Consider the following 24175-nt stretch of genomic DNA (forward strand, 5'->3'; position numbering starts at 1 on the left):
AAATGAGAAAGTTGCACATGCACACGAAAGGGAGACTTTTCTTAACTGCAGCCAAATGCGTTTATTTTTTTAAACAGATATTTAATGGCGTTAATTGTTTGCCTGACAATTTACTGTAATTGCAGAAATGAAGTAATTTTCGAGGCTCCGTCATGCGAATTTGAATAAACTTTTTAGATTCCCCTCTCCATAGGAGGGATTTAAAGCGAAGCGCTTTGGAGCAAATTGCGGCCGGGCTGCCTGGCACCGCTCAGCCTCTATAATGGAGCATTATTTGGCAATTTTGAATACTGTAATGCACAGCTTTCGGCGAGGCCATTTTCAAGAAAATTGCTTTAACTTTTAAAAGGATGATGATTCACTCTAAAGCAGGCCATTGTTAAATTATGCCATTACCCTTAAATGTTTTAACAAGTAAAAAAACACACACATTGGTCAGATGCATTGATCTTCGTATAAAAGACAAAAACGATGAATCATATAAAGGTGAAAAAAATAAGAAAGAGAAGTGAAACGATACCTGTTTTAATTTATCTTTGCATTTTAAACAATGAAAATCCTGAATACTAAACATGCGTAATAATTATTTTCTATATTTTCACGATTACCGCCCTTACTAAATTTTTCTTCATAGTATACAGGTTTTATAAAAAATTCATTACTTAAAATTATGTAAAACGTCAGTGTACAATATGCGTCCGATTTAAAGTCGCATTCTGTAGGACACGCGCGCGCTGCTTTTCCAAAGGCATTTAAACTAAGCGCTGCGGTGGGCGTATTCAGCCACACACACACACACACACGCAGACACACACACACACACACACAAAACCCCTGATCTTCACACCTGTTGTGAGATTAGTAATTCCCCTCTGATTTTCCTCCTCCAGGCTTGTCCTGAGGTGACTGCAAATTACAAAAAGTACGATCAGAATACAGTTATCTGAGCCTGTCGTAAATATTGATAAAAAGAAATAGTCTATAAACTCAACATTACCACAGTTAACATAACTATGTAATATGCAAACAAAAGGTTTGAACGATTTTACATTTTAGGACATTCAGTTATAACGTAAAACAATATAAAACAATATGTTCAGTAGTATATTAATATGTTCATTTATAATATTAAAAAAAAGTTTATCAGCTATAAATCTTTTCCTGTCATATAGGCTGTAGGCTGTAGAAGCTGAACGTCAGAAACCGCATTAAACATATCAAGCATCATGCACAAAAAGAAAGACAACAAAACCAGACCAAAACAAAAAAACAAATCAGTCGCTTACCACAGGAGCGCAGGCTTATTATACACCAATATGAGCTCAGCTCTATTATAAAGTGTAGTGACTGCGCCTTGACGGCCATATACCCTACATATAAAAAACCTTAAAAATACCAGATCGCTTGACGCCTGACAGTGGGATCGCTACCTCGGTTATTGATTGACATGCTACTTTAGTATTTCTGTCATGGACACGTCTCTTATTGGCTGAACTCGACTCGTCGTTTAAGTATCCGCTGTGCAGATTGGTCGAGTGTCCCAGGCAGCTGTACTTCAAAGAAGGCGCTCTCTACAACTAGGTAGAGAGTGAAGCCTCAGCCAAGGGACGAGCGACCCGAGTGGAGACCTCAGCAAAACGCGTCCTGTTCGAATCAAACTGGAACATAAAAACACTGTGGTCCTGAAAAGTTCAGCAGAAGGCACCGGGTATGGCTACTTCTATACTTGGGGTAAGTCGACAGGTTTTTACCGGAAGCTTGCTTATTACATTTTTTTCCTTTAGACATGTTTTCATTAGGTAACATTAAGTTCCCTGTAACTTTGTGTTATTTTCGTTGCGTGTCAATTATTAAACAGACCATTTATGTGATCTGATAGGCATTTTAATGTAACTTAAACTAACATTTAAAAAGTAACCGTTTAAATTGTAGATATGCATTTATGAGTATAGTTACGATTATTTTGATTAAACGTTTTAAGAAAAGTCCTAAAAATATCCACGAGAAGTTAAATACTTTTATTTGGATTTCATAGCACCTTCTCAAGTCAGTGATTTTTATTAGATTTTTTGGTTTCATATATTTAAATATTTTTGCACGGTTAGGAACAAACTTTGCTTTTTTCCACAGGAAGAGCCGCGGTTCGGAACTACCCCTCTGGCTATGCTGGCTGCGACCTGTAATAAAATTGGCAACACAAGTCCTCTGACCACTTTACCTGATTCCAGCGCGTTTTCCAAAGGAGGATTTCATCCGTGGAAAAGATCCTCTTCCAGTTGCAACTTGGGCTCCAGTTTGCCGGGATTCAGCGTGGCGACGAGTCGCAGCACATCTGGACTAACAACCACAACAGGCACGAGCAATAGCGCGTTTTGCCTGGCGTCCACCTCGCCAACTTCCTCCGCTTTCTCCACTGAGTACAGCAGCTTGTTTTCCAACTCGGCGAGCGTTACCTCACAAGAATCCGGACAGTCGGCGTTCATTTCCAAAGTGCACACGTCGGCCGAGACTTTGTACCCACGAGTGGGCATGGCACACCCGTACGAGTCATGGTATAAGTCCGGCTTTCACTCCACGATCTCAGGCGAGGTGGCAAACGGCGCGTCCTCGTGGTGGGACGTGCACACAAACCCGGGATCGTGGCTCGAGGTTCAAAATCCAGCTGGCACGCTGCAGAGCTCGCTGCATTCGGGCACGCCGCAGGCCATCCACTCTCAGCTCGGCGGCTACAACCCCGATTTCTCGAGTCTCACACATTCGGCTTTCAGTTCGACTGGCATCAGCCCAACGGCGTCCCACCTCCTGTCCACCAGCCAGCACCTGTTGACGCAGGACGGTTTTAAAACCGTCATTCCTACGTACACAGACACTTCGGCGGCTAATGCCATGATATCAGGTGCCAGTTCAGGGATCGGGAGCTCGTCTAGATCCTCCAGGAGATACTCGGGCAGGGCGACGTGCGACTGTCCGAACTGCCAGGAGGCAGAAAGGCTCGGGCCTGCCGGTGCCAGTCTGCGCAGAAAAGGACTCCACAGTTGCCACATACCCGGCTGTGGCAAAGTCTACGGCAAAACATCTCACCTCAAAGCACATCTCAGATGGCACACTGGAGAAAGGCCCTTCGTGTGCAACTGGCTTTTTTGCGGAAAACGCTTCACCAGATCTGACGAGCTCCAGAGGCACCTTCGCACCCACACAGGGGAGAAAAGGTTTGCGTGCCCGGTGTGCAACAAGCGCTTTATGAGGAGCGACCACCTGAGCAAGCACATCAAAACGCACACCGCCGGAGGTGGGGGCAAAAAAGGAAGCGACAGTGACACCGACACAAGTAACCTGGAGACCCCCAGGTCCGAATCCCCGGAACTGATTTTGGAGGGTGTAAACCCGAGGGTCACTGTCAAAGAGCAGTCTCCTCATCACGAGTCCTGAGCGGCTTGATCCGGCCAACAAGCGAATGACATTAAAATGCTAAAGATACAAAAAACTTCTCTCCAAAAAAGAAAAGAAAAAACTGGTAGGTTATTATTAAAGGATAAAGACACGGGTCAGAAGTTGGAGGAACTGTTTTGGTGACACTTTAGGCTTTTTGAGATAAGAAAACAAGGCTTTTTATTAAGACCCATCAATTGGGATATGATTATTATAAAACAAACAAACAAAAATGATTAGGCCTGTTTCACGTTTCGGGAGATTGCCGAAATGTGTGCTGAAAGGTGATATATAATTTTGATCAGTGAGCAAGTAAAAGTCAATCCAACTAAACACGGCTGGAAATGAGTTTAATTAACTGTGTAGATATATTGACAAAATAACATGATATTTTTCCTGTAAATGTTCCTTATTACTGTTTCGTGGTGGATCCTGAAATTCAGGGAGTTTTCTTTACTTTCGACGCACTTTGTGGATGTCATTATGTATGTAACACAGCTATTTAAAATTCAGTTACTCCTTTCTTTACCTTGCTAAAAAAATATATAAATGTTTAATTGTAAAGTCTCGCGTATAAGGCTTTCATTTTGTAATTAAAGGTATTTAAAATCAAACGCAATTGTGTTGTTGTTTTGCTGCACTATAAAACTGTGATATTATTATTATTATTATTATTATTATTATTATTCAGGTTAGTACTTATTTAGTAAAAGGATAATTTACACATTTCCAAAGTGTCTTAAGCAGTTACTCAGCTCCACTGAACGGTTAAGATATTTGTTTCTCTCCCAACATTTTCCAGAACATGAAATAACGTGTGTACGTTTGTAAATGCCAGAACAATAATGCAGTTCTTATATGCGCTAACGCAAATCGACAGAGTTTCCCAATGGAATAAATCAATAGTTAATGGAACAGGCATTTTACGCCCAAATGAAAATCTTGTTAAATAGTATTAATTATGACTTGGAGCACATCGCAGCCCCATGTGTCTTGTATCCGCGATTAGGGATTCGTGTCTTATCAAATATCTAATTAATCTCCGAGACATCATTTGTTCACCCGCTCTTTATCAGCGCTTTTCCGAGGGGGCTCGATGACAAAAGGGGCTCTGAATATTTATTTTAATCGGTCGAATTAACTGCTTACATTTGCATGTCAAACGGAAAATGTCCATTTAAGAGCAGGCTGTGGTATAAAGCTGCTTTTAGCCTTTATAAGCGCAGCACTTGATTGGTGTTATGGGAACAGTTTTTCCCCTTCTTCTGGATGCCACTTTTGAGAAGGAAAATGGGAAAAGCCATATGCAAATTGTGATTTTAAAATGCTCTTGTTGCGGTGCAGTCAAATGGTCGCTGGATGTTATTTGAATATCAGTGGCCGCGTACTGAAAGGGTTCAAGGATGCTCTCTGACTCCTTTGTGTTTATCCAGTGCAGCGTCCGATCTGAAAGAAAGAAGCGGCGGTATAATGAGGCTGCGGCTCAGCCTGGGAACCCGGGAGGGCTACACGTCTCAGCCAGGAACAGCGACTTGTAGGGAGGAAGCTAAATTGACCAGAAGGCAATAGACGAAAATTATTTTCATTTCCTATTGTGGCCTTCGCTTGGTAGCTGGTCGTAAAAGCAATACCGAAGGCAAAATAAACAAAAATAAATTGTTCCATTATCAGATAATTTAAAATTCTGCAGGAAAAAAACAGGCTGTAATAAAGGAATAAAAAGTCGAACATGCATTTGGCATTTAATTCAAATTCTCTAGTACTGTTGCGCTGTAGTTAATAAACAACAGCAAAAATTGTTGTCTTGTAAATTATACGAGAAGCGCTTATTTTAGTTTTAACAAACACCAGGTGCCTGACTTTGACTTTCAGCCTTTTAAAATGTAATGTTGGACAGCTTATTGCGATTTTATTGCGGTCACTCCGAAATGTGCTGCGGAAATGAGCGCTGTTTGGGCGTGAAGGCATTCATAAGCACACTTTACAATTATATGGTCTCATTAAGATTTACAAACGGGAGAGAGCCGGACGAGAATGAAGCTTTGAGAGGTGGCGGCTCGCCCGCGATCCTGGACACAGAGCGCCGTCACTCAGCGCTTTGTTCCGCTCTGGCGGAATGCGCTCTTGCTGGGAGAGAGGCAAAAAGTCAAGCTTTGTTTGCGCACCACAATAAAGACAGATCAAAGAGCCGCGGTCGGTGCGGGATACAAGCAAGATGAGCGCCATATCACTGATCAAGGAGCTCATACCGCTGTCCACACCAGTCCAGGCTCAAAAGAAGGTGTCCATCGCTCACGGGTATCTTAGAAAAACAATTAAATACCTAATATCTAATAAGGAAAATAATAATTCACCAAATAATAATCATAAAAATTATATTAACTCAATAATAATAACCTTTGTAAACGGATCTACACTTTGGCTTGTTCCCCAGTTGTTTTCCCCCCCAATAAGATTTCTACACTTCTCCATGTATAAACTGTAACAAGATCATCTAAACAACTGAGCAATAACCAATCAAACTTTTTTAAAAAGTACGAGTGCCATCCCTGGGTTCATTTCAATACAGGTAAAATTTCTTCTAAATACGTTCAACAGGTCACTTCCTTAATAACCAGAATTGTTGATTTAAATAGAAACTTGTTTATTTCAGCAGACATTTGCACTTGACTGCATAGATGCAGCTTTAAAGCTCTTGTCTGGGTTTCCTGCTTAAAGTGGAAGAACAGCTGTAAATAATGGCCAATACAGCTGGATACGGTGAAGGTAAAATGATTATGCAGTAAAATATAGAGCATAGCTTTTTAGATAATATTTTTGTGAAAAAGTGTAGAAGTGCACATCATCGTATTGAGAAGCTCTCAGCCTTATCAGCGCTCCACATTTTCTTTCGAGGCCAGAGGTAAAGTGGAACAGATTTCCAGCGCTGCACATCTCAGGCCGCAACAAGAAGGTCATGAGAAAGTCCAAATCACCTGCAGCTTATTTCACACACTGCACTGGTGAGGATATTGTTGTTTTAAAATTAAATTCTAATGTTGTTGTTTAAAGTGTCTTAGCTGGAAATTAGGGTAGATGTTTAAACTTCCAAGAGAAATACAAATTACGTATTTGATTTTTTTCAGTAATACCCTGGAGAGCATTAAATAGAAACTAATTAATTAAAGAAATTATTATATTTATTATTATTATTTATATTATTATTTACAGATTTTACAATGATTATTACAGGTATTCATGCAATTTGTCTTGAAATATTTAGTCTATTATAATGGATACTATCTAATATGCTGAAAGAGCGACTGTACAAGTAAAGCAGCTCTCTATAAAACACCTGGGATTAAATCAATGAACATCAAAGAATAAATCGTTGAATGATGGATGTAGGAATTTACCATTCTTCCTTGAAAAAAAATTGCCTAAACTGAAAGCGAATACTTTTTAGTGCTGCAGAAAACTATATTGTGTCTGAATACTGAGTTGAATACTGGCTCGTGCTCAAATAAGAAAAGTAAAACATTGTGAACAACCTAAAATACCCTATAACACCTTATAACAACGAGAGACTTTTATTTTTGTCGTTTGTTCTACAGTATTTTGGCGCCCTCTTCTGGTAAGAAAAAACACGACGCTTTACCCATGGAATGAAAGGAAAGGTTTAATTAGATTCCAATTCTAATTTACACCACATACTCTATTGAGGCAAAATAAAGAATTAACCACAGTAAAAGTCATTGTATGCACAATACAGTTTTCCATTAAAATACAAATTACACATTAGACCAAATAAGAAAAGACAATCTCAGCTTCTCCCTCTTCATTTCGTATTGCCCCAACTAGGACTTCTGCTCCTGTCCTTCCTGACCCTCACTGTTTCCTTACTCCTGTTCATGACTCTTTCTCTGCTCCCAAACCTTCCTCTTGTTCGTTCCCTACTCCTGATTCTCTCCCTTTCCCTACTCGTACTCCTTCCTTTACCATGTCTGCTTCGCTCAAAGCCATCACTCCTCCCTTTTTTTCTTGCATCGTCCTCTCGTTGTCTATCCCGGCTTTGACTTCTTCGTGTGGCAGAATTGCAATCATTACTAACACTTCTTTGCCTGGCACTATTTTCACTCTGCCTTACCCTTTCAGTCTCCCTCGTTTTCCATACTTCCTCTCTACTTACACTCCTTTTTCTCTCCCGGTCCTTGGGTTTGCTGATTCCATGTTCACTCCTCTCTCTTTCACCACCTCTTCTCTCACTGTCCTTATTTCTCCATTCTCCCTCTTTGCTCTCATCCTGATGGCTTTCTTTCCTATGTGGTGACCTCTGACATTTTTTCCATCCTCTGTCCTGCTCCTCTGACAGTGTGTGAGCATTCTTGTCTCGGCTATGTTTAGAATCAGCACTTGGACTGTGGTTTCTATTTAAAGGCTTCTTGTTTTTTCTTCCTTGTCTTCCTTCACCCTCACTGTCAGAACTGCTCTCACTTGACGAGTCTCTCCTCTTCTTTTTTCCCTTCTTCTCCTTTTTAGCTTTGTGCCTTTCAAACTCAGAGCTACTACTGCTGTCCGAGGTGCTACTGGAGGAGCTCCCCGCCGTCTTTTTCTTATGTTTATGTTTCTTTTTTTTATCTTTATTACTCTTCTTCTTTTTGTCCTTTTTCTTTTCTATACGATCAAGTTTTCTTTAAAAAAAAAAAAAGAAACAATTGTTTAATGTATTTGGGAGAAATTAAATTTTAAGAAAATCAAGCAGCTGAATGCAAAATCTTTCTTCATTAGAAACATTCATAATTCATTTCTATTTGCAATTACAAATCCCAATAAGATTTATTATGCTACATGATTATTCACTGAAGTAACAATACAAGCGAAAAAAATAATTTCATGCTTCAGATGCTTTTTCACAAATCATATTTTGTTCTATAAATATTTACACACACCTGAGAAGCTTCTGTTTCTGCTTTGTTGTTAAAGATTTAAGAAACTCAACTTCAGGATCCTCTTCCTCCTCACTGGCCACAAACCCCTGTAGTAGGTGCAGTAATTCATCACATTAGCACTTACAACACTGAGCTAGAGGATGCCAGACACTCACACAGACACAGACACAAACACACACACACAAAACTCACTTAAATGTACATCAACAAGCAACAACAGGAATGGGTATGTAAAGGCCAATAAAATTGAGCGGCACAAACTCTATAAGCTGTAAAATCAGCCTGTAAAATGTTCCTGCTTCCCTGCGTTCCTATAATTTTGGTAGTTAGTCTCATCAAGCCTGCTCTCTTGACTAAACTTGCTGTGACTGGAATCGCTGTGCCGCTCTCTGATAATTGGCCGTTTTGCTGCAATCACACTCTCTCTTCTCCTTGCTCGGGACCGAGCATGGATATCATTGGTCTTATTTGAGCCTGAGGGGGTCGGGGGGACCTGGAGATTACCTGTGCTGGATCACAAACAGTGGCGTTCCTCCCAAGGACACATTTCTTCAGCGCAAACCCACTGTTCCGCATCTCTGCCATTAACTCGGAGGGGTGCATCGACGGGCCTGTTTGCACAAAACACAACATCATGGTCCCATTGATGTTTGTGTGCATCCCCCTCAGAGGGGAGCTCAGCAGCAGCTTTGTTAACAGAAAGGGACACCAAATCAACTCACTCGTCCCCTGACTGGGCAAATCACACTGTATTATTCTGCCAAAGCAGTGGTTAGAGCAAATCAGAATACACAATAATTGCATTTTTTCTGGCAGCTCAGGAGGAGGGCCAGTCTGAGAACTGTCACGCTGGACCCAGGAGGAGTAAACACATTACTGTACTGCTATACGCTCTGATTACAGTCCTCAGCGCACACAACGACTGCTGTTTGCACTGAGTGGCATTCAAGACACTCTGGATCACGACAGACTCGACTAAAGTAATGCCAATAATCCCTGATGCAAATTTTTGCTATGACATAAGGTTTTAGTGTTTACCATGCACATGTGCTTTGCTAAAATCTAGTCTAAAATTAAATTAATTGTTTTTACAAAGTCAACAAATTTCCATACTACATGCTACATGACATCAACCCTTTTCAGAATGATTAAAAGGTCAGAAAATGATATTATATTCTAAAATGACAACACTGCCATCTTCAGGGCCAGAGAAATACATCATAGAGTACATAATTCACACAAGCATTTTAGGTAATAATTAATTCATAAGATTGTAATTACATATGAAATAAATAAATTAAGAAATGAAAGAATATTTACCAGCTTCTTCATTTCCTACAGAACTGGCGTTGATTCCAGACAGGCCAAAGAGAGGACACTCCCTGTCTGTGTTCACATGACCCCACTTATGACACTTAATACACCGCACATTCCGCACCTACAAAACAAACACTTTACAACTGCTCCATTTGCAATGCCTACATGGATCTAAATTATAATATAAGTATGGTGACATAAATCACAAATCATAAATCACAATAGAGTAGATTGTAGACCGGACAATCATGGACATAGCACATTTGCACATATATTGCACATTTGCACACTTCTGGACATTTTTCATTTATTTCACGTATTATTTGCATTTAAATAAATTTTTTGTCTTGTACAGATAAGTTTATATTTCTTATATATTTTTGAAGATTTTTTATATTTTGTTCTTTCTTATAGTTAAGCTATTTATTTATTTCCTGCTTCTTTTCTATTTCTCGTTATTTCTTGTTAATTGTTTTTAAAAAATTTAAGGTCACAGGCGGTCGTATAAGCATTTTACTGCATATCGTACTGTGTATGAAACAAATAAAATTTTAATTTTAATAAATTGAGCAGTAAAATAAAATCTAACCTGGATCCCAAAGGGCTGATCTCTGATGTTCATGTCATCTTTAGCATACCTAAAGTAAAGAAAAATAAGAGAACAAAAAGATGAAATCATTAGTACTCCGCTATCTTACTGATTTTAACATATATACAAAAAAACTAAAACTTACTTTTCACGAGGAGCAACCTTCTGCCACTCAAACTTGTACTCAGCATCTCCTTCCTGTAAATCCAGTGATTATTTTGACTGGGGCGTACGGATATGCAACAATCAACTTTTATGATATATTTCTTGATGGTGAGTACATTTCTAACAATAATCAACTAAGGGATCATAGTTTAGTTAAGTTTTTAAATGTACCATTACAATTTAAAGGTGACTGAACTAACTGTGCTCTGTTACAGACAGTAACTTTTACATCAAAACAGAGAACATTGAGTATTTTATTGTTAAACTCAAAAAAAGAAAAAAAAATTAACTGGCAAAAGAATAATTGTTTACAGTGCAAGTAATAACCGCAAATGACTGTTTTAAATGCCATGCAACATAAAATGAAACAAAACAGATAAAGGTATAATGCATAATTCATGAATTATGCAATATTTGCTTAATTACTTGAAATCACTTAATCTAAAGCATTCCAATTTTATTTATTTTTTTTGCATCTGAACTTAAATACTGTACATACTCAGTAGGATGACATAACTCACCTCTTTGGTTTCCTCTTCAAAGAACAGACAGACATTAAAAAAAGACAAAGGGACAGGGAGTAAGATACAAAACATGATTAAATCATGCAACTTTATCTTAATTACTGGATTTTTTTTTAATTACCTTTGGATGCACCAGGAGGAGCTTCATACATAAAATTCAGGCCATTTTTTACTCGGTCATCCCCCATCAGCAGTCTAAAACATACATTAGGCTTTAACGTTTAAAAATATTAACGAAGACAAACACTGCCACCTTTGGGCAACATGAAGTATTTAACAAAAGATGATGAGTAAAATGCAGTACAGAACTCCTGTAAACAAAGTAAGGATTAAAATGAACTGATTAATCCATCACAAAATGCACAGTAAATATGGTTTTAAACAAGATAAAAAAGGTAAGGAAACTTTTAAAGCCAATACACATTAAACCGTTGCCACACACACTAACATTTTACCTGAAACATCCAGGTTTTTTTCACCTTTACTACCATAAACGTACAGTATGCACCATTTAAAGTTGTGCACCTGATCTATATTTTTACTTTAATTATTCAACCATTGTAAAACCCATATAATTGTGCACTATAAATAACAAGATTCATTTAAATCTATTGACTTACCTGTTGTTGTAGGTCTCCTGCTCTTTCACATACGCCTGCATGAGCTCCTCCTGCTTCTTCTTATCGAAGGTTATTTTCTGCTCTGCCATCCATACCTTAAAAAAAACATACATCCACATTTAATCACATAGCAAAGAAAGAATCATTAAAAAAAAAAAAAAAAAAAAAAAAGATACACAATCTTCCATTTACCAGAAATGAGCAAAACAATGTTTGGTGTCTGATGTTTGATTCATGAATTTCACACTGCAGCTAGCCAACACTGCACACCCACCAAAATCATCACAATCCAGTTCATCCAAACTAAACAATTAAAGATGATCATGTTTAAGGTCCTCAACTCCAGTCCAGTTCCAGGTAGTTTGTGTCAGCTGTTAACTTAGATTCCTTTTTTGACAGGAGTGAAACCTAATGTGATCAGCTACTGTTGCAGTTTACCTGGCTTAAAGTTTGGCATTTGTGAGATTTCTGCTAATCTATTTGCAAACCGTTTTTATCTGAGTTACCATAGATTTCCTGCCAGCTCAAAGCAGTCTGCCCATTCTGATCTGCCCACTCTCAACAACTCTCTGCCATTCAGGCAGTAGAAATGGTATTGTTGCTATGAGATCTGATGTTTTCTCCACTAATGATTTACTGTAATTTATGTAAACAATGAAGATCGTCTGCATGACTATATACACACTGTAACTGAAACATGATTGGCTGATTGGATAATAAATGAGCTACAGCACAGTTCTTTTTTTTTCCTTTTTTTTTATAATTTGTACTGTTCACCGCTTTTGTTTTAAACACCACATTTAAATGCTAGGATTGTTATCATTACTATATTGGGCTTTCTGATTAAGTGCTAACTGTAAAGGGTGACTTAATTCTTCTGGGAAGCAGCTGCATTAATTAAATAACTTCTGCTAGAAGTAACCCTAAACTAACGTAAGTGTTACTAACGTAACTAAGTGTAAACTTAAAATGTGTTTAAAATGACCACCAGCTAAGCGGGCCAAGCTAATTTAATGTATAAGGAAAAAGAATTATCATTACTGAATAAGTAAGTGACTTATGGTACCATGTCCATAAGGTCGTCAAGCTAGCGGTAACAACCTAGCTAGCATATTAGCTAATCTGGCTAGCTAGGTAGTTTGGTTAAAAATCTTCACTGAATATTAATTACCTTCTTTATGTTGGATTTTGAGGCTGGATGAAAATCCTTCTTGCACATAAAATTGGCAAACGACTTCCCCATGGCTGAACGCGGATGATAACGCCACAGGAAAAAAAACAGTCGCAAAGTAGCAACAACTTGGCCTGTTTGTTGGTAATGCTTCGTTCGCGAACGAGTCGGTTATTTAATTCGGCTCTTTAAAGTGAAAGGTAAGAGCCGACTCACATACGGGCAATTTCTTTAATGATGTGCGAAATGCTGTTCGTGTTAGATATATAAAGGAATGTGATTAGTTATTAAGATAAATAAAACTGAAGCACAGACACGACATACAACATAACTGTAAGGCGGGGATGCTAACTGATTTACAAAACATAACGGCTCTGAGTCAGGTTATTCGGCTCACTGCAAAGGAACACCGGAATTCCTGTTGTTATTGTTTATAGGCCGACCGAATTTTACTTCCAGGTTAAGTGGGTGGTAACGTTTAAGCCTTTTGTGAAATCGTTTCGCAGATTCCTAGCACAAACCCAGCACCCGGAAGAAATGCATTCATATGCTTGTAGGAAATCCAAATGATTCAATATTAGCTTATCCTCTACCGTCGCTTTGCGGGATTGGGCAGTCTGGTTATTCTACATGTGCTGGGAAATGAAAACAGAAAGTGAGGCAGCTGTCACTGTTCCTAAGGATTAACGCTCACTGCATCTGCTACACTAGTTTATTCCTGCACGGTTCACTGATTCGGTATCTGCTTTAGGTGAGTGTCTTGACGTTATTAACACTTTTTTTATTTTATTAACCTGACATTGTGATTTGCGTGAAATTGCTCAGATCATATATATTTTGTTTAGGAAATTGTTTATTGACCATTTAAAAGAATGAACGAAGCTGAAATGAATTAATTCTAATCACGAAAATTACACGATGCGAATGCATTCAGGGTCCGTGTAAATTCAGTTAATTCTATTTTCAATGTAAAAACGAACCACTGTGGGGGTTTTTTTCTTCATATTTTATTTTTCACGATTAAATGAATGCAGGGATAACTGCTAATTCTGTTGCATGTGTGACTAAGAAGCTCCAACGTCTGGACCAGAAGTGTCGGTTCCAAATAAAGTGTCGATTCCCTGAGTGTGACGTAACCGATGACGTCATGGATGATCAATCAACACATCGTGTGGCCCTGCTAGCAGGGAAACATAGCTATGAAGCCACCAAGAAAGAGAAGCACTAGTTAGCAACAGTGTAAAATTATTTCTCCCAATAAGACAATTACTGTAATAAATTGCTAAAATGTAGTCAAAACCTTTATCATTTCATATTTTTGCTGGGGTTTTTCTTTGTTCTTTACTTAATTTTCAAAGATTCAGAGATAGTAGGTATGTGCGGATCATTTTATTTGCACATTTTATAACATTTATTTGGATTTTTAAACAACACACACACGGATAAATGTAGTATAAGATCAAGGATGGGCTACGGCAGTATAGGATATGCATCAGCAGCTAAATCTGTGTCAGGCCTGGATATACTGCAAGCTCAGGCTCTAAGAATGTGTTTAGGATAAGCTAGAACCTCCTCGGTGTGGGCTCTCTAGGTTGAAGTGGACGAAATGCCACTCTGGCTATGTAGAAAACAACTATTGGTTAATAATTGGATCGATCTAAGAGGGCATGGAATCAGTATTAATTAGTAGACTTTGGAAACAGCAACCCTAATGTACTCTTATTTAGAGTAGGTGGACACACAAAGTGAGACTGTCGAGCATGTATTTATTTTTCATACAGTGAATACAGTATATGCAGGAGAGGCTAGATATAATGTCACAGCTCCAAGAACTGGGGAGAGTAGAAAGCAATGTTAAGATTATTTTAGAATGGGGTGTCACTGATCATAGAAGGAAGCATTCAGTGTTGAAGACTGGACTGTAAAGTTGGTTTTAAAAGACAGGGAAGCAGAGAGTGAGATCTATGGGTGGCGGTGATGCAACTTGCAGACCTCCAGAACTTCAATCTTTTGTCGAAAAGCAAGAGTGTGTGGAAATGCCTGATAAGGCAGACACAGAGTTCAAGACACAGAAGAAGTCAAGACGAGATGAGAGAAGGATGCATTAAACGTTTTTTTAAAGAAAGGCTGAATTGGAAAATCGACTTTAAGTGGCCGGGAAGATGAGGGAAAATGAGACCTACAGTTGGCGGTAACATAACTTACTGGATTCCTACTTCTGTTAAACAACACAGTAGGAGAAGAATAAAATATTACTTGCATCTACATGTCTATATTAATTGTGCTTCTAGCGATTCTATGGTCTATGTGTTACTCTAAAGTTGTGCACTAGATGTCAGCACATTGAGCTCTCCTCTATACCAGAAGCTTCATAAAATGATCCTTTTGGTGAATCTATTGGGTGGAAACCTCGACACCTTAATGAGTGTGTACCACTAATAGTACCCCATTTTCCGATGTGTCTTTTATTAAAAATAGAAATAATTGATAATGAAAGCAGACTTTCCATTTTATTTTTTATTTTTTGTGTGACCTGGAGATTACTTGTTTCTTACTGTGTTGTGAAGGATAACGTTTTAATGAATAAATGGATTCATAAATTTTTCCCTGAGGTGCATGGCAATTTTCATGACATTTAGTGTAAGAAATCAAAACATGTAATCGTCTGAGGTCCCACACTTAAACAAACATAAAAGCAGGACTAATCAGCTGCAGTCACTCATCATGCAGCCTAGCTTTTGGACAGTAGCGTCAACTATTTTCCAAAATCCCTAAATATCTTTTTAGAAATGTGAACCTTGGTGAATACTGTACTCATGGACAAAGTGACGTAAAAGACAGCTTGAGAGGAATCGAAGCGTACAAGTAAAACAAATTTCTCTCTCGAACCCTACGCAGGCTGATAAGGTTTATTAACAATCATGTCTTTCTCGTTTCTTTTAAATAGTATATACTTATCCATACCCGACAGCTGGCAAATGTGACAAAACGTTTTTTAAACCTTTTCTTGTGCTTTTTTATAATACCAAAGATAATAAACACAAACAAACAAAAATCGAAAGTGAGCGCTTATCTTTTTTTTATTTTTTGATTTGAGCACACATCGGAAATTCATTCATTCATCTTCTATACTGCATACTATATCTTTTATACAAGGTCACAGGGGAAAAGACTTCGGGCACAAGGCGGGGTACACCCTGGATGGGGTTCCAATCCATCGCAGTACACACACATTATTTGTGAACTGATTTGGGAACACCAATTAGCCTAATCTGCATGTATTTGGACTGTGGGAGGAAACCGGTGTACTCTGAGATAATCCACCACGCACAGGTAGAACGTGCAAACTCCACACGCACAAACCTGAAGTGGGAATCCAATCTGGATCCTGGCGGTTCAAGGCCACCATGCCACACAAGTGGTTTATTGTTTGTTTAATTTTTGTTTTTATATTGAAAAACATATGAATGGAAGGTACATGGACGATTCAGTTATCCCTAAAATGTGATATTGGGCCATGTTGATGTATTTTCAGTGCGCAGGATGATGACCCCATCCTCTTGCGACACATTCGTAGCTCTTCCTCCAGCCTCAGAGGAGGAGCGCATCATCTTTGGCAAGAACTCGGACAGACCCTGCGATGAGGTGCAAGAGGTGGTCTATTTCCCCTCCAAAGATTACGGTCCGGGAGAAAAAGTTGAGGTACTGCAGTTATATGATTTCTCAATTATTATAATCAATTATCCTTTATAAAAATGTTATGAATAGACTTTAAAGGAACATAACCCTTTTTATCTACTTAGAATGGCATGCAAAGGTATTGTACATTTTGATTTCCTTAAAAAGCCATTTTAAAGAAAAGTAACCAAACTGTCCATTTATGTAGGTATCATGATCAAAGTCAGAGAAACCGTATGGTTACAAAAATCCTTTGCAATGTGTTTTTGCAATGGTTTTGTGGTTTCAGAGGGGAGAAAAGGTGACAGGGCAGGTGTTATAACTCTTTCCAGATGAGATGAAATGCGCACTAATGAATTTTTGTTTTTCTGTTGTCTTTTTATTGTCTACTGGACAGTGCACTTACATAGAAATAGAGCAGGCTGCCCATACTCATGCTGTAGTGTTGAGTAGACCAGCATGGCTCTGGGGAGCTGAAATGGGAGCAAATGAACACCAAGTCTGCATTGGAAATGAGGCTGTGTGGGGGAGAGAAAGCGCTGACAGTGAAGAGGCTTTACTCGGCATGGATCTAGTGAGGTGATCACTGAAAAAAAAAATTTAAATTAATAAAAGACACGAATGTTTTTATTCTTGCAACATTAAAATGCAATGCCTGGCCAAAAAATGTTGCACAGTGTAAGATTTTGATTGATCACGTTTAGCTTTGATTACAGTGCAAAATGTGGCGGACAATTCATATGTAAAAAATAATTCAGAATCGTTCACAATTTGAGCTCTGGAATATGCATGTACCATCAGGGAAGAAAAACTCCCTTGATGTGATACCGTTCAGTACATTCAGGTCATCAGCTGACTTCATTACTTTGCTGAGTCAAGATCTGACCAACTACAGCAACCCCAGATCATAACCCTGCTTCCAGAGCTTGTACATAATGGGTGCATTGCATCTTGTTCTTTCCGACATGCCCGTCTTTTAGCAAGCAATCGGATCAGTCTGAACTAATCAGACCACATGACATTTTTCAATCTTTATGCTCCTTTGCAAATTAAAGCCTTTTTTAAGCCTCACTAACAATTGGCTTTCTTAAGCCCATACACAATAATGACAAGAACCGACAAGATTAGGACTAAACAGCATGATTTCTGCTGTTGTTTTATTTCTATGCAACTTGAAGCAGGGTTCAAGTGAGCCTCTGATCATGATCATTCATGATTTTTTTCCCTAATCACATTTCTTCTTTGCTTGATGCATGGCAACAATTTGACGCTCCTGAAACTGTGGCTTTTTTAGAAAGGCAATGTCTACAGTATGAAGGATTTCACAGAATGAATTAAAAACTATAACTTCTGACTACTGAGTAATCTGATAAATAATTTAATCAGCTGTATGTACCATATCATAAATTTCACATATTTTTTGCATTTACTGTATATTCAAATAAAATGTTAGACTGTCTGATCTTTGCCAATGATACTTTCTTTTAAATAATCACATTTTTCTTGAATCTCCCACTGGCAGTAATTCAGTATGTGATCTGGTCTTTTTTAGATTGGCCCTGGAGAGAGCAGACAGTGCAGAGAAGGCTCTGAATGTGATAGTGGAGCTTCTGGAGAACTATGGGCAGGGTGGCAACTGCATGGAGGATGACTGCACTTTTACCTATCATAACAGCTTCCTTATTTGTGACCGCACTGAGGCCTGGGTGCTGGAGACCTCTGGGCAATACTGGGCCGCAGAGAGAGTAGAGAGTAAACAAAAACAGAATTAATGGTTGTCTTTTAGAGCCAAAAGTTTGTGAACAACAAATCATAGTACTATATTACAGAAGTACACAGTTTTACAAGATGTCTTTGTATGCTGTAGCATTAAAAGTTCGCTTCACTTAACCTAAGAGACAAGTTGTATCATGACAGTGCCCTTTTGCACAAAGTGAGCTCCATGAACACATAGACCGCCAAGGTCATAGACAACCACACTGAGTGTGCTTCAAAGAGCCCTGATCTCAACCCCACTGAACCCCATTGCCCAACCTCACTAATGTTCTTGTGGCTGAATGAGCACACAACACCCTAGAAACACTCCAAAATCTAGTGTGAAGCCTTCCCAGAAGATTAAAAGTTATTATAACACATAACATTTTACAAGCACATAAGGGTGTGACGGTCAGGTGTCCACAAACCTTTGGGAGTAGAGTGTATAAATGCTACATCCTGGCAACTTCTCTGTTTTGTTTCATTACAGATGGATATCGTAATATTTCCAATCAGTACTCCATCACCACGAAAATTGACAAGGAACACCCAAGGATGCGGGAGTATGCACGGGAACAAGGCTGGTGGGACGGCAAGGTGACATTCAGTTTTGCAGAGGTTTACTCCTTTATGACTACTGCACGTATGGAGGCTGCTGGGGGGCGCTACTGTGAGGGACGCAGGCTGCTGGAGAAAAGCAAAGGTAATTGACAGCTTAAGTGAGGAATAAAACATGACTATGTACAGTATATAGGATAATAGTAATGGTGTATTGGCGATGGGATATTCAAGAGTGTTTTATTCCTCTTATAATAAATTTGGTTGTCATTGCAAAAAATCTTTTTGTTATTAAAGAACCACATGCACTTTGATATAAAGCGGTGATTTGCCTTACATCTGGGACTATTTTCTCAGCAGATATAATAAAAAACACTTTTTGATCACAAATACTGTCCAGTCAGAATATGGAAATTTGGAGAATTTAATCGATTATGCAGTTTAAATGATATTTTTTGGTCAATTCAGATAAATTAATCATGAATCATTTTTCAATTCAAAATCGATTCACACAATTATATATATATAGTCATGGCCAAAAGTTTTGAGATTTACATAAATATTGAAAATTGGAAAAGTTGCTGCTTAAGTTTTTATAATAGCAATTTGCATATACTCCAGCATGTTATGAAGAGTGATCAGATGAATTGCATAGTCCATCTTTGCCATGAAAATTAAATTAATCCCCACAAAAACCTTTCCACTGCATTTCATTGCTGTCATTAAAGGACCTGCTGAGATCATTTCAATAATCGTCTTATTAACTCAGGTGAGAATGTTGACGAGCACAAAGATCATTATGTCAGGCTGATTGGGTTAGAATGGCAGTCTTGACATGTTAAAAGGGTGGGTGATGCTTGAAATCATTGTTCAAGTGCAGCCATCATTGCTTTGCATAAAAATGGCTTCACAGGCAAGGTTATTGTGGCTACTAAGATTGCACCTAAATCAACAATTTATAGGATCTTTAAGAACTTCAAAAAAAGAGGTTCAATTCTTGTTGGATTCAGCTGTGGGATCAAAGTGCCACCAGTGCAGAGCTTGCTCAGGAATGGCAGCAGGCAGGTGTGAGCGCATCTGCACGCACAGTGAGGCGAAGACTTTTGGAAGGTGGCCTGGTGTCAAGAAGGGCAGCAAAGAAGCCACTTCTCCCCAAAAAGAAACATCAGGGACAGATTGATTTTCTGCAGAAAGTATGGTGAATGGACTGCTGAGGACTGGGGCAAAGTCATATTCTCAGATGAAACCTCTTTCCGATTGTTTGGGGCATTTGGAAAAAGGCTTGTCCGGAGAAGAAAAGGTGAGCGCTACCATCAGTCCTGTGTCATGCCAACAGTAAAGCATCCTGAGACCATTCATGCGTGGGGTTGCTTCTCTTTGAAGGGCCCACTCACTCACAATTTTGCCCAAAAACACAGCCATGAATAAAGAATGGTACCAAAACACCCTCCAACAGCAACTTCTTTCAACAATCCAACAACAGTTTGGTGAAGAACAATGCATTTTCCAGCACAATGGAGCACCGTGCCATAAGGCAAAAGTGATAACTAAGTGGCTCGGGGACCAAAACGTTGAAATTTTGGGTCCATGGCCTGGAAACTCCCCAGATCTTAATCCCATTGAGAACCTGTGGTCAATCCTCAAGAGGCGGGTGGACAAACAAAAACTTTCACTAATTCTGACAAACTTCAAGAAGTGATTATAAAAGAATGGGTTGCTATCAGTTAGGATTTGGCCCAGAAGTTGATTGAGAGCATGCATAGTCGAATTGCAGAGGTCCTGAAAAAGAAGGGCCAACACTGCAAATACTGACTCTTTGCATAACTGTCATGTAATTGTCGATAAAAACGTATGAAGTGCTTGTAATTATATTTCAGTACATCACAGAAACAACTGAAACAAAGATCTAAAAGCAGTTTAGCAGCAAACTTTGTGAAAACTAATATTTGTCTCATTCTTAAAACGTTTGGCCACGACTGTATATATATATATATTTAAAAAAAAATCTTACAAATTATTTACAAATGACATTGTCTAAAATGTACACATTTCTACCAAAAAAAGATACCACATCTTTTGCAGAAAGAAAATTCTTGGGAAAAATGCCTGTGTCTTCCACAAATACTTGCATTTTGTAGGAGTATTGCTTCTTCTTCTTCTTCTTTAAAGATTATGGGAAGTTGGAGCAACACCACCACCTACTGGACTGTATTGTGGAACAGAATATTGGCAGGGGAAAAAGCTTACTACAAGACATGGCATTTAAACAACCAGTCATAGACACAAACGGCTCAGAATTTCAATGATTATGTAGTCTTTTTAGTAGGTTTTAGTACTTTAAAGCCTGTACGTAATATAGCTGTTTGAGAGAAGTCAGACATAAAAAACTCACAATTTCCAAAAGAATCTAATTAAATCCATAGGACAGTCTACCTGATTCATAGCTCTAGTTTAAATTATTATTAAACCTGATAATATATCTAAAAAACAAATGCAAAGGATTCAAGTCTTAGCTTTAAAGACACACTTAATGCAGCAAACCCAAATTACTCTGTAATACAGAAATTCTTTAAAGAGAGAATACAATATTTGTATAAGAATACTATATTTGTATAAGAATACTATATTTGTATATGTAGAATACAGTATTTGTATACTGAATATTTATGATGATTTTATAAAGACAAAAGAAATTGCATAAAATTTCCACTGAGTGAACATGAGTGCATTCTATGTTAAAAAGAGCATTTTGTTTTCCTTTTTTTTAGGACACATCACAGCTGAAACAATGATGAATATATTGAGAGACAAAGAGAGTGGCATTAATATGGAAGGCATGTTTATGACAACAGGAAGCATGGTATCTGTGCTCCCGAAGGAGCAGTCACTACCTGGAGTTCACTACTTCACTGCAACCCCTGACCCAGAAAGGTAGATTTAAATTAGTGCTGCCTCATTCCACAGGCTAAAAACATTGTTTTTGGGGCGTCCATACTTCCACGGATCTGTCCTTTCCTCCAAAATTCATGTTACCACAATAACTCAAAATTTTTGTGAAGGATGTAGGATGTACATGCAGTTATCTTAGTAATAAGCAGATGAATTATGAAATTGCTTTAAACAACAAGGTCAAATTTCTAAAGTAGTTTTTCTTCAACAGTCATCTTTTTAGTCAGTTTAAAGGCATGGATTTGAAAAGCATTTAAAGTGTACAAATTACTAACAAGTTTAGACTTTTGGGATGGACGTATCCCTTCAATGCCATTGGTGTCGACTTGTACTTGTTTTACACTTTCTTTATACAAAGTAGCTTACAGGTAATTAAGAGCACTATGAGAACATCGAGCTGAATGTGCAAGTACACCACAAAAAGCTTCGCAATTATTTAAATGCACTAGAAGTAGTTTATTTGCTGTTTATTAGCTGTTTATTTTAATCTTTGACTTATTTTCGGAAAAACCCTTTGTCCTTAATGTTTTCATATAAAGATTTTTTTTAAAAGACAGTTTTTGTTAATAACCTGACTAACCTTTCTTCTCTAAATCCCCCCCCCCCCCCCTTTTGTTTAGGTCTGTTTTCAAGCCATTTATCTTTGTAGCAGACATCAAGCCATTGAAACATACATGTTCTCCTTGTTTTGGAGAGGATGATCCAGTGAAGAAGAAACCTCGATTTCAGACCAAGCCTGACCGTAAACACCCCCTGTTCATAAAGCATGATGTGGTGGCTGCTATAATTGACAGCACTAGGGTTAGTAGTTAATACATTTTATATAAGCTGTTATAAACATCTGTGATGAATATAAATGTGATGCAAATTAGCAGAGAGAGATAGCACTCCACCATGGAATTTAAAATCAATTACTGATTTCATGTTACAATGTTCCGTTGAATGTTCTGGTGCATAGTAGAAAAATGTTAATTGTTAAACTGTTATAGAATTAAGTAAACTCCCATCAAACAAATGTATAAATGGTATAGTAATAAGTTGTCTAAAGTTTAGAAAAAAATACTTTGGGGTATTTTTTGAGCGTATTCCATTATTTAAATTGTTGCTTACTGCTTTACTGACTTTTTTTGCTGTTATTTTCATTACACTAAAATATATCATGTCTTATAAAAGTAGATTAAAACACAACTGACCAGAACAAAAGCTAACGATGATTATTCTGTTTATCTCTATTAATAACGCCCTCCATTGTCATGTACTTTATCATAATCCAAATGCTTCCCTCTTCCTTGTTTTACTAGGAGAAAGGACAGAGGATCATGCAAAAAATGCAAGAGCTGGAGAAGCAAAAAATGGCAGAAATGGAGAAATACTTAACCACAGGTGTGGAGGACTCGACTATGCTGGTTCATCTATTTTCAGATACAGTAGCGGAAGAGATGAGTGTTTACAGCAAAGCCTGAAACAGCCTGGAGAGACCTTGTTATATAATTAAAATGATTAACTGCTAATGAACGGAAACAGAAATTAGGAAATAAATGTATCAGTTCAAATGCGCATAAATATAATTGCACAATATTCAGTGTACCTGTATAGCCATTTCTTTAGGTGTAAAATTACTCTGGCAATACAAATACTCAGACATGCAAGAAAGAAATCAACACTTATAGTTTTATGAGAAAATGCACCAAAATGTTTTTTGAGTGAGTATGGTCAAGCTATTAATACATTATAGCCATTAATATACACTATTGCTAATTCGTTGGCTTTTCTTTAGATGCTTAAAGAGTAGCAACTTGCCTAGGCATAGAATAAGAGAGATTTTCTTCACAGATCTTCCAACAGCACAAAGCATTCTTAGAAAGGACCAGCATGACCTGGACTCTCCTTTGAAAATTGTAATTCTATGCATGCTTAAACATGATTATATTCCAAACTCCAAAAAAACAACAACCAACCATTAACCATAATAAGGCAACAAATTTCAGTGCATACATCTCATCATAAAACTAAAGGTGCATTTACTTCTTGCAGGTGTGTGTAGCATGGTGATAATATGCTGTATAAGGAATTAAAAAAGACATTACAAAGATACTTAATAATCCAACACACAAACATCTGCAAGACTTTATAGCTCAATGACAAGTGTTAGAGATGCTTTTTATCCCCTTTATAAGTTGCATACATAAATGATACAAAGTGCAAATAGTTTATTTGATACCCATATATTAGTGATATGCAATGTAAACATGAAAACATGTATCTCTAATAAATTAAATACCAAAAATAATATTAGTAGACACATATGATACTTGCAGATGTCCTGGTGTTTTATACACAGTGCTAACATTAGACAACTGAAGTGCTGACAGAATCCCTGAAATCAATGTTCAGGTTTGATTGTTTAAGAGGATTATTTTAAATTATACCAAAAAAAAAAAAAAGTCTTCCTCAGCATTAGAACATCATATATCATTAAAACCATAACCGTA

The 24175-nt window shown here is 37.9% G+C and overlaps 3 protein-coding genes across 3 annotated transcripts; 2 read left to right on the plus strand and 1 right to left on the minus strand.

Annotated features, from left to right (window-relative positions):
- The first annotated feature begins 1601 nt into the window (after positions 1-1601).
- On the plus strand, positions 1602-3995 carry sp9 (sp9 transcription factor). The gene is made up of 2 exons (XM_053496704.1): positions 1602-1731; positions 2131-3995. The coding sequence occupies exons 1-2, from the start codon at positions 1711-1713 to the stop codon at positions 3427-3429; spliced, it is 1320 nt and encodes a 439-aa protein (XP_053352679.1). The 5' UTR covers positions 1602-1710; the 3' UTR covers positions 3430-3995.
- A 3074-nt stretch (positions 3996-7069) lies between these two features.
- cir1 (corepressor interacting with RBPJ, CIR1) lies at positions 7070-13027 on the minus strand. Its single transcript, XM_053495829.1, has 10 exons — positions 12744-13027; positions 11573-11667; positions 11074-11147; positions 10950-10963; positions 10409-10461; positions 10264-10312; positions 9678-9795; positions 8862-8968; positions 8358-8443; positions 7070-8099 (listed from the first exon to the last, which is right to left on the minus strand). Exons 1-10 carry the CDS (start codon positions 12813-12815, stop codon positions 7247-7249), a joined length of 1521 nt encoding a protein of 506 aa, XP_053351804.1. The 5' UTR covers positions 12816-13027; the 3' UTR covers positions 7070-7246.
- Positions 13028-13248: 221 nt separating this feature from the next.
- scrn3 (secernin 3) lies at positions 13249-23973 on the plus strand. Its single transcript, XM_053495830.1, has 8 exons — positions 13249-13494; positions 16279-16445; positions 16819-17000; positions 17974-18173; positions 18667-18879; positions 21503-21665; positions 22304-22484; positions 22985-23973. Exons 2-8 carry the CDS (start codon positions 16287-16289, stop codon positions 23144-23146), a joined length of 1260 nt encoding a protein of 419 aa, XP_053351805.1. The 5' UTR covers positions 13249-13494; positions 16279-16286; the 3' UTR covers positions 23147-23973.
- The last annotated feature ends 202 nt before the right edge of the window (positions 23974-24175 follow it).

Source organism: Clarias gariepinus, chromosome 5 (genome assembly GCF_024256425.1).
Source record: "Clarias gariepinus isolate MV-2021 ecotype Netherlands chromosome 5, CGAR_prim_01v2, whole genome shotgun sequence".
Taxonomy (NCBI): Eukaryota; Metazoa; Chordata; class Actinopteri; order Siluriformes; family Clariidae; genus Clarias; species Clarias gariepinus.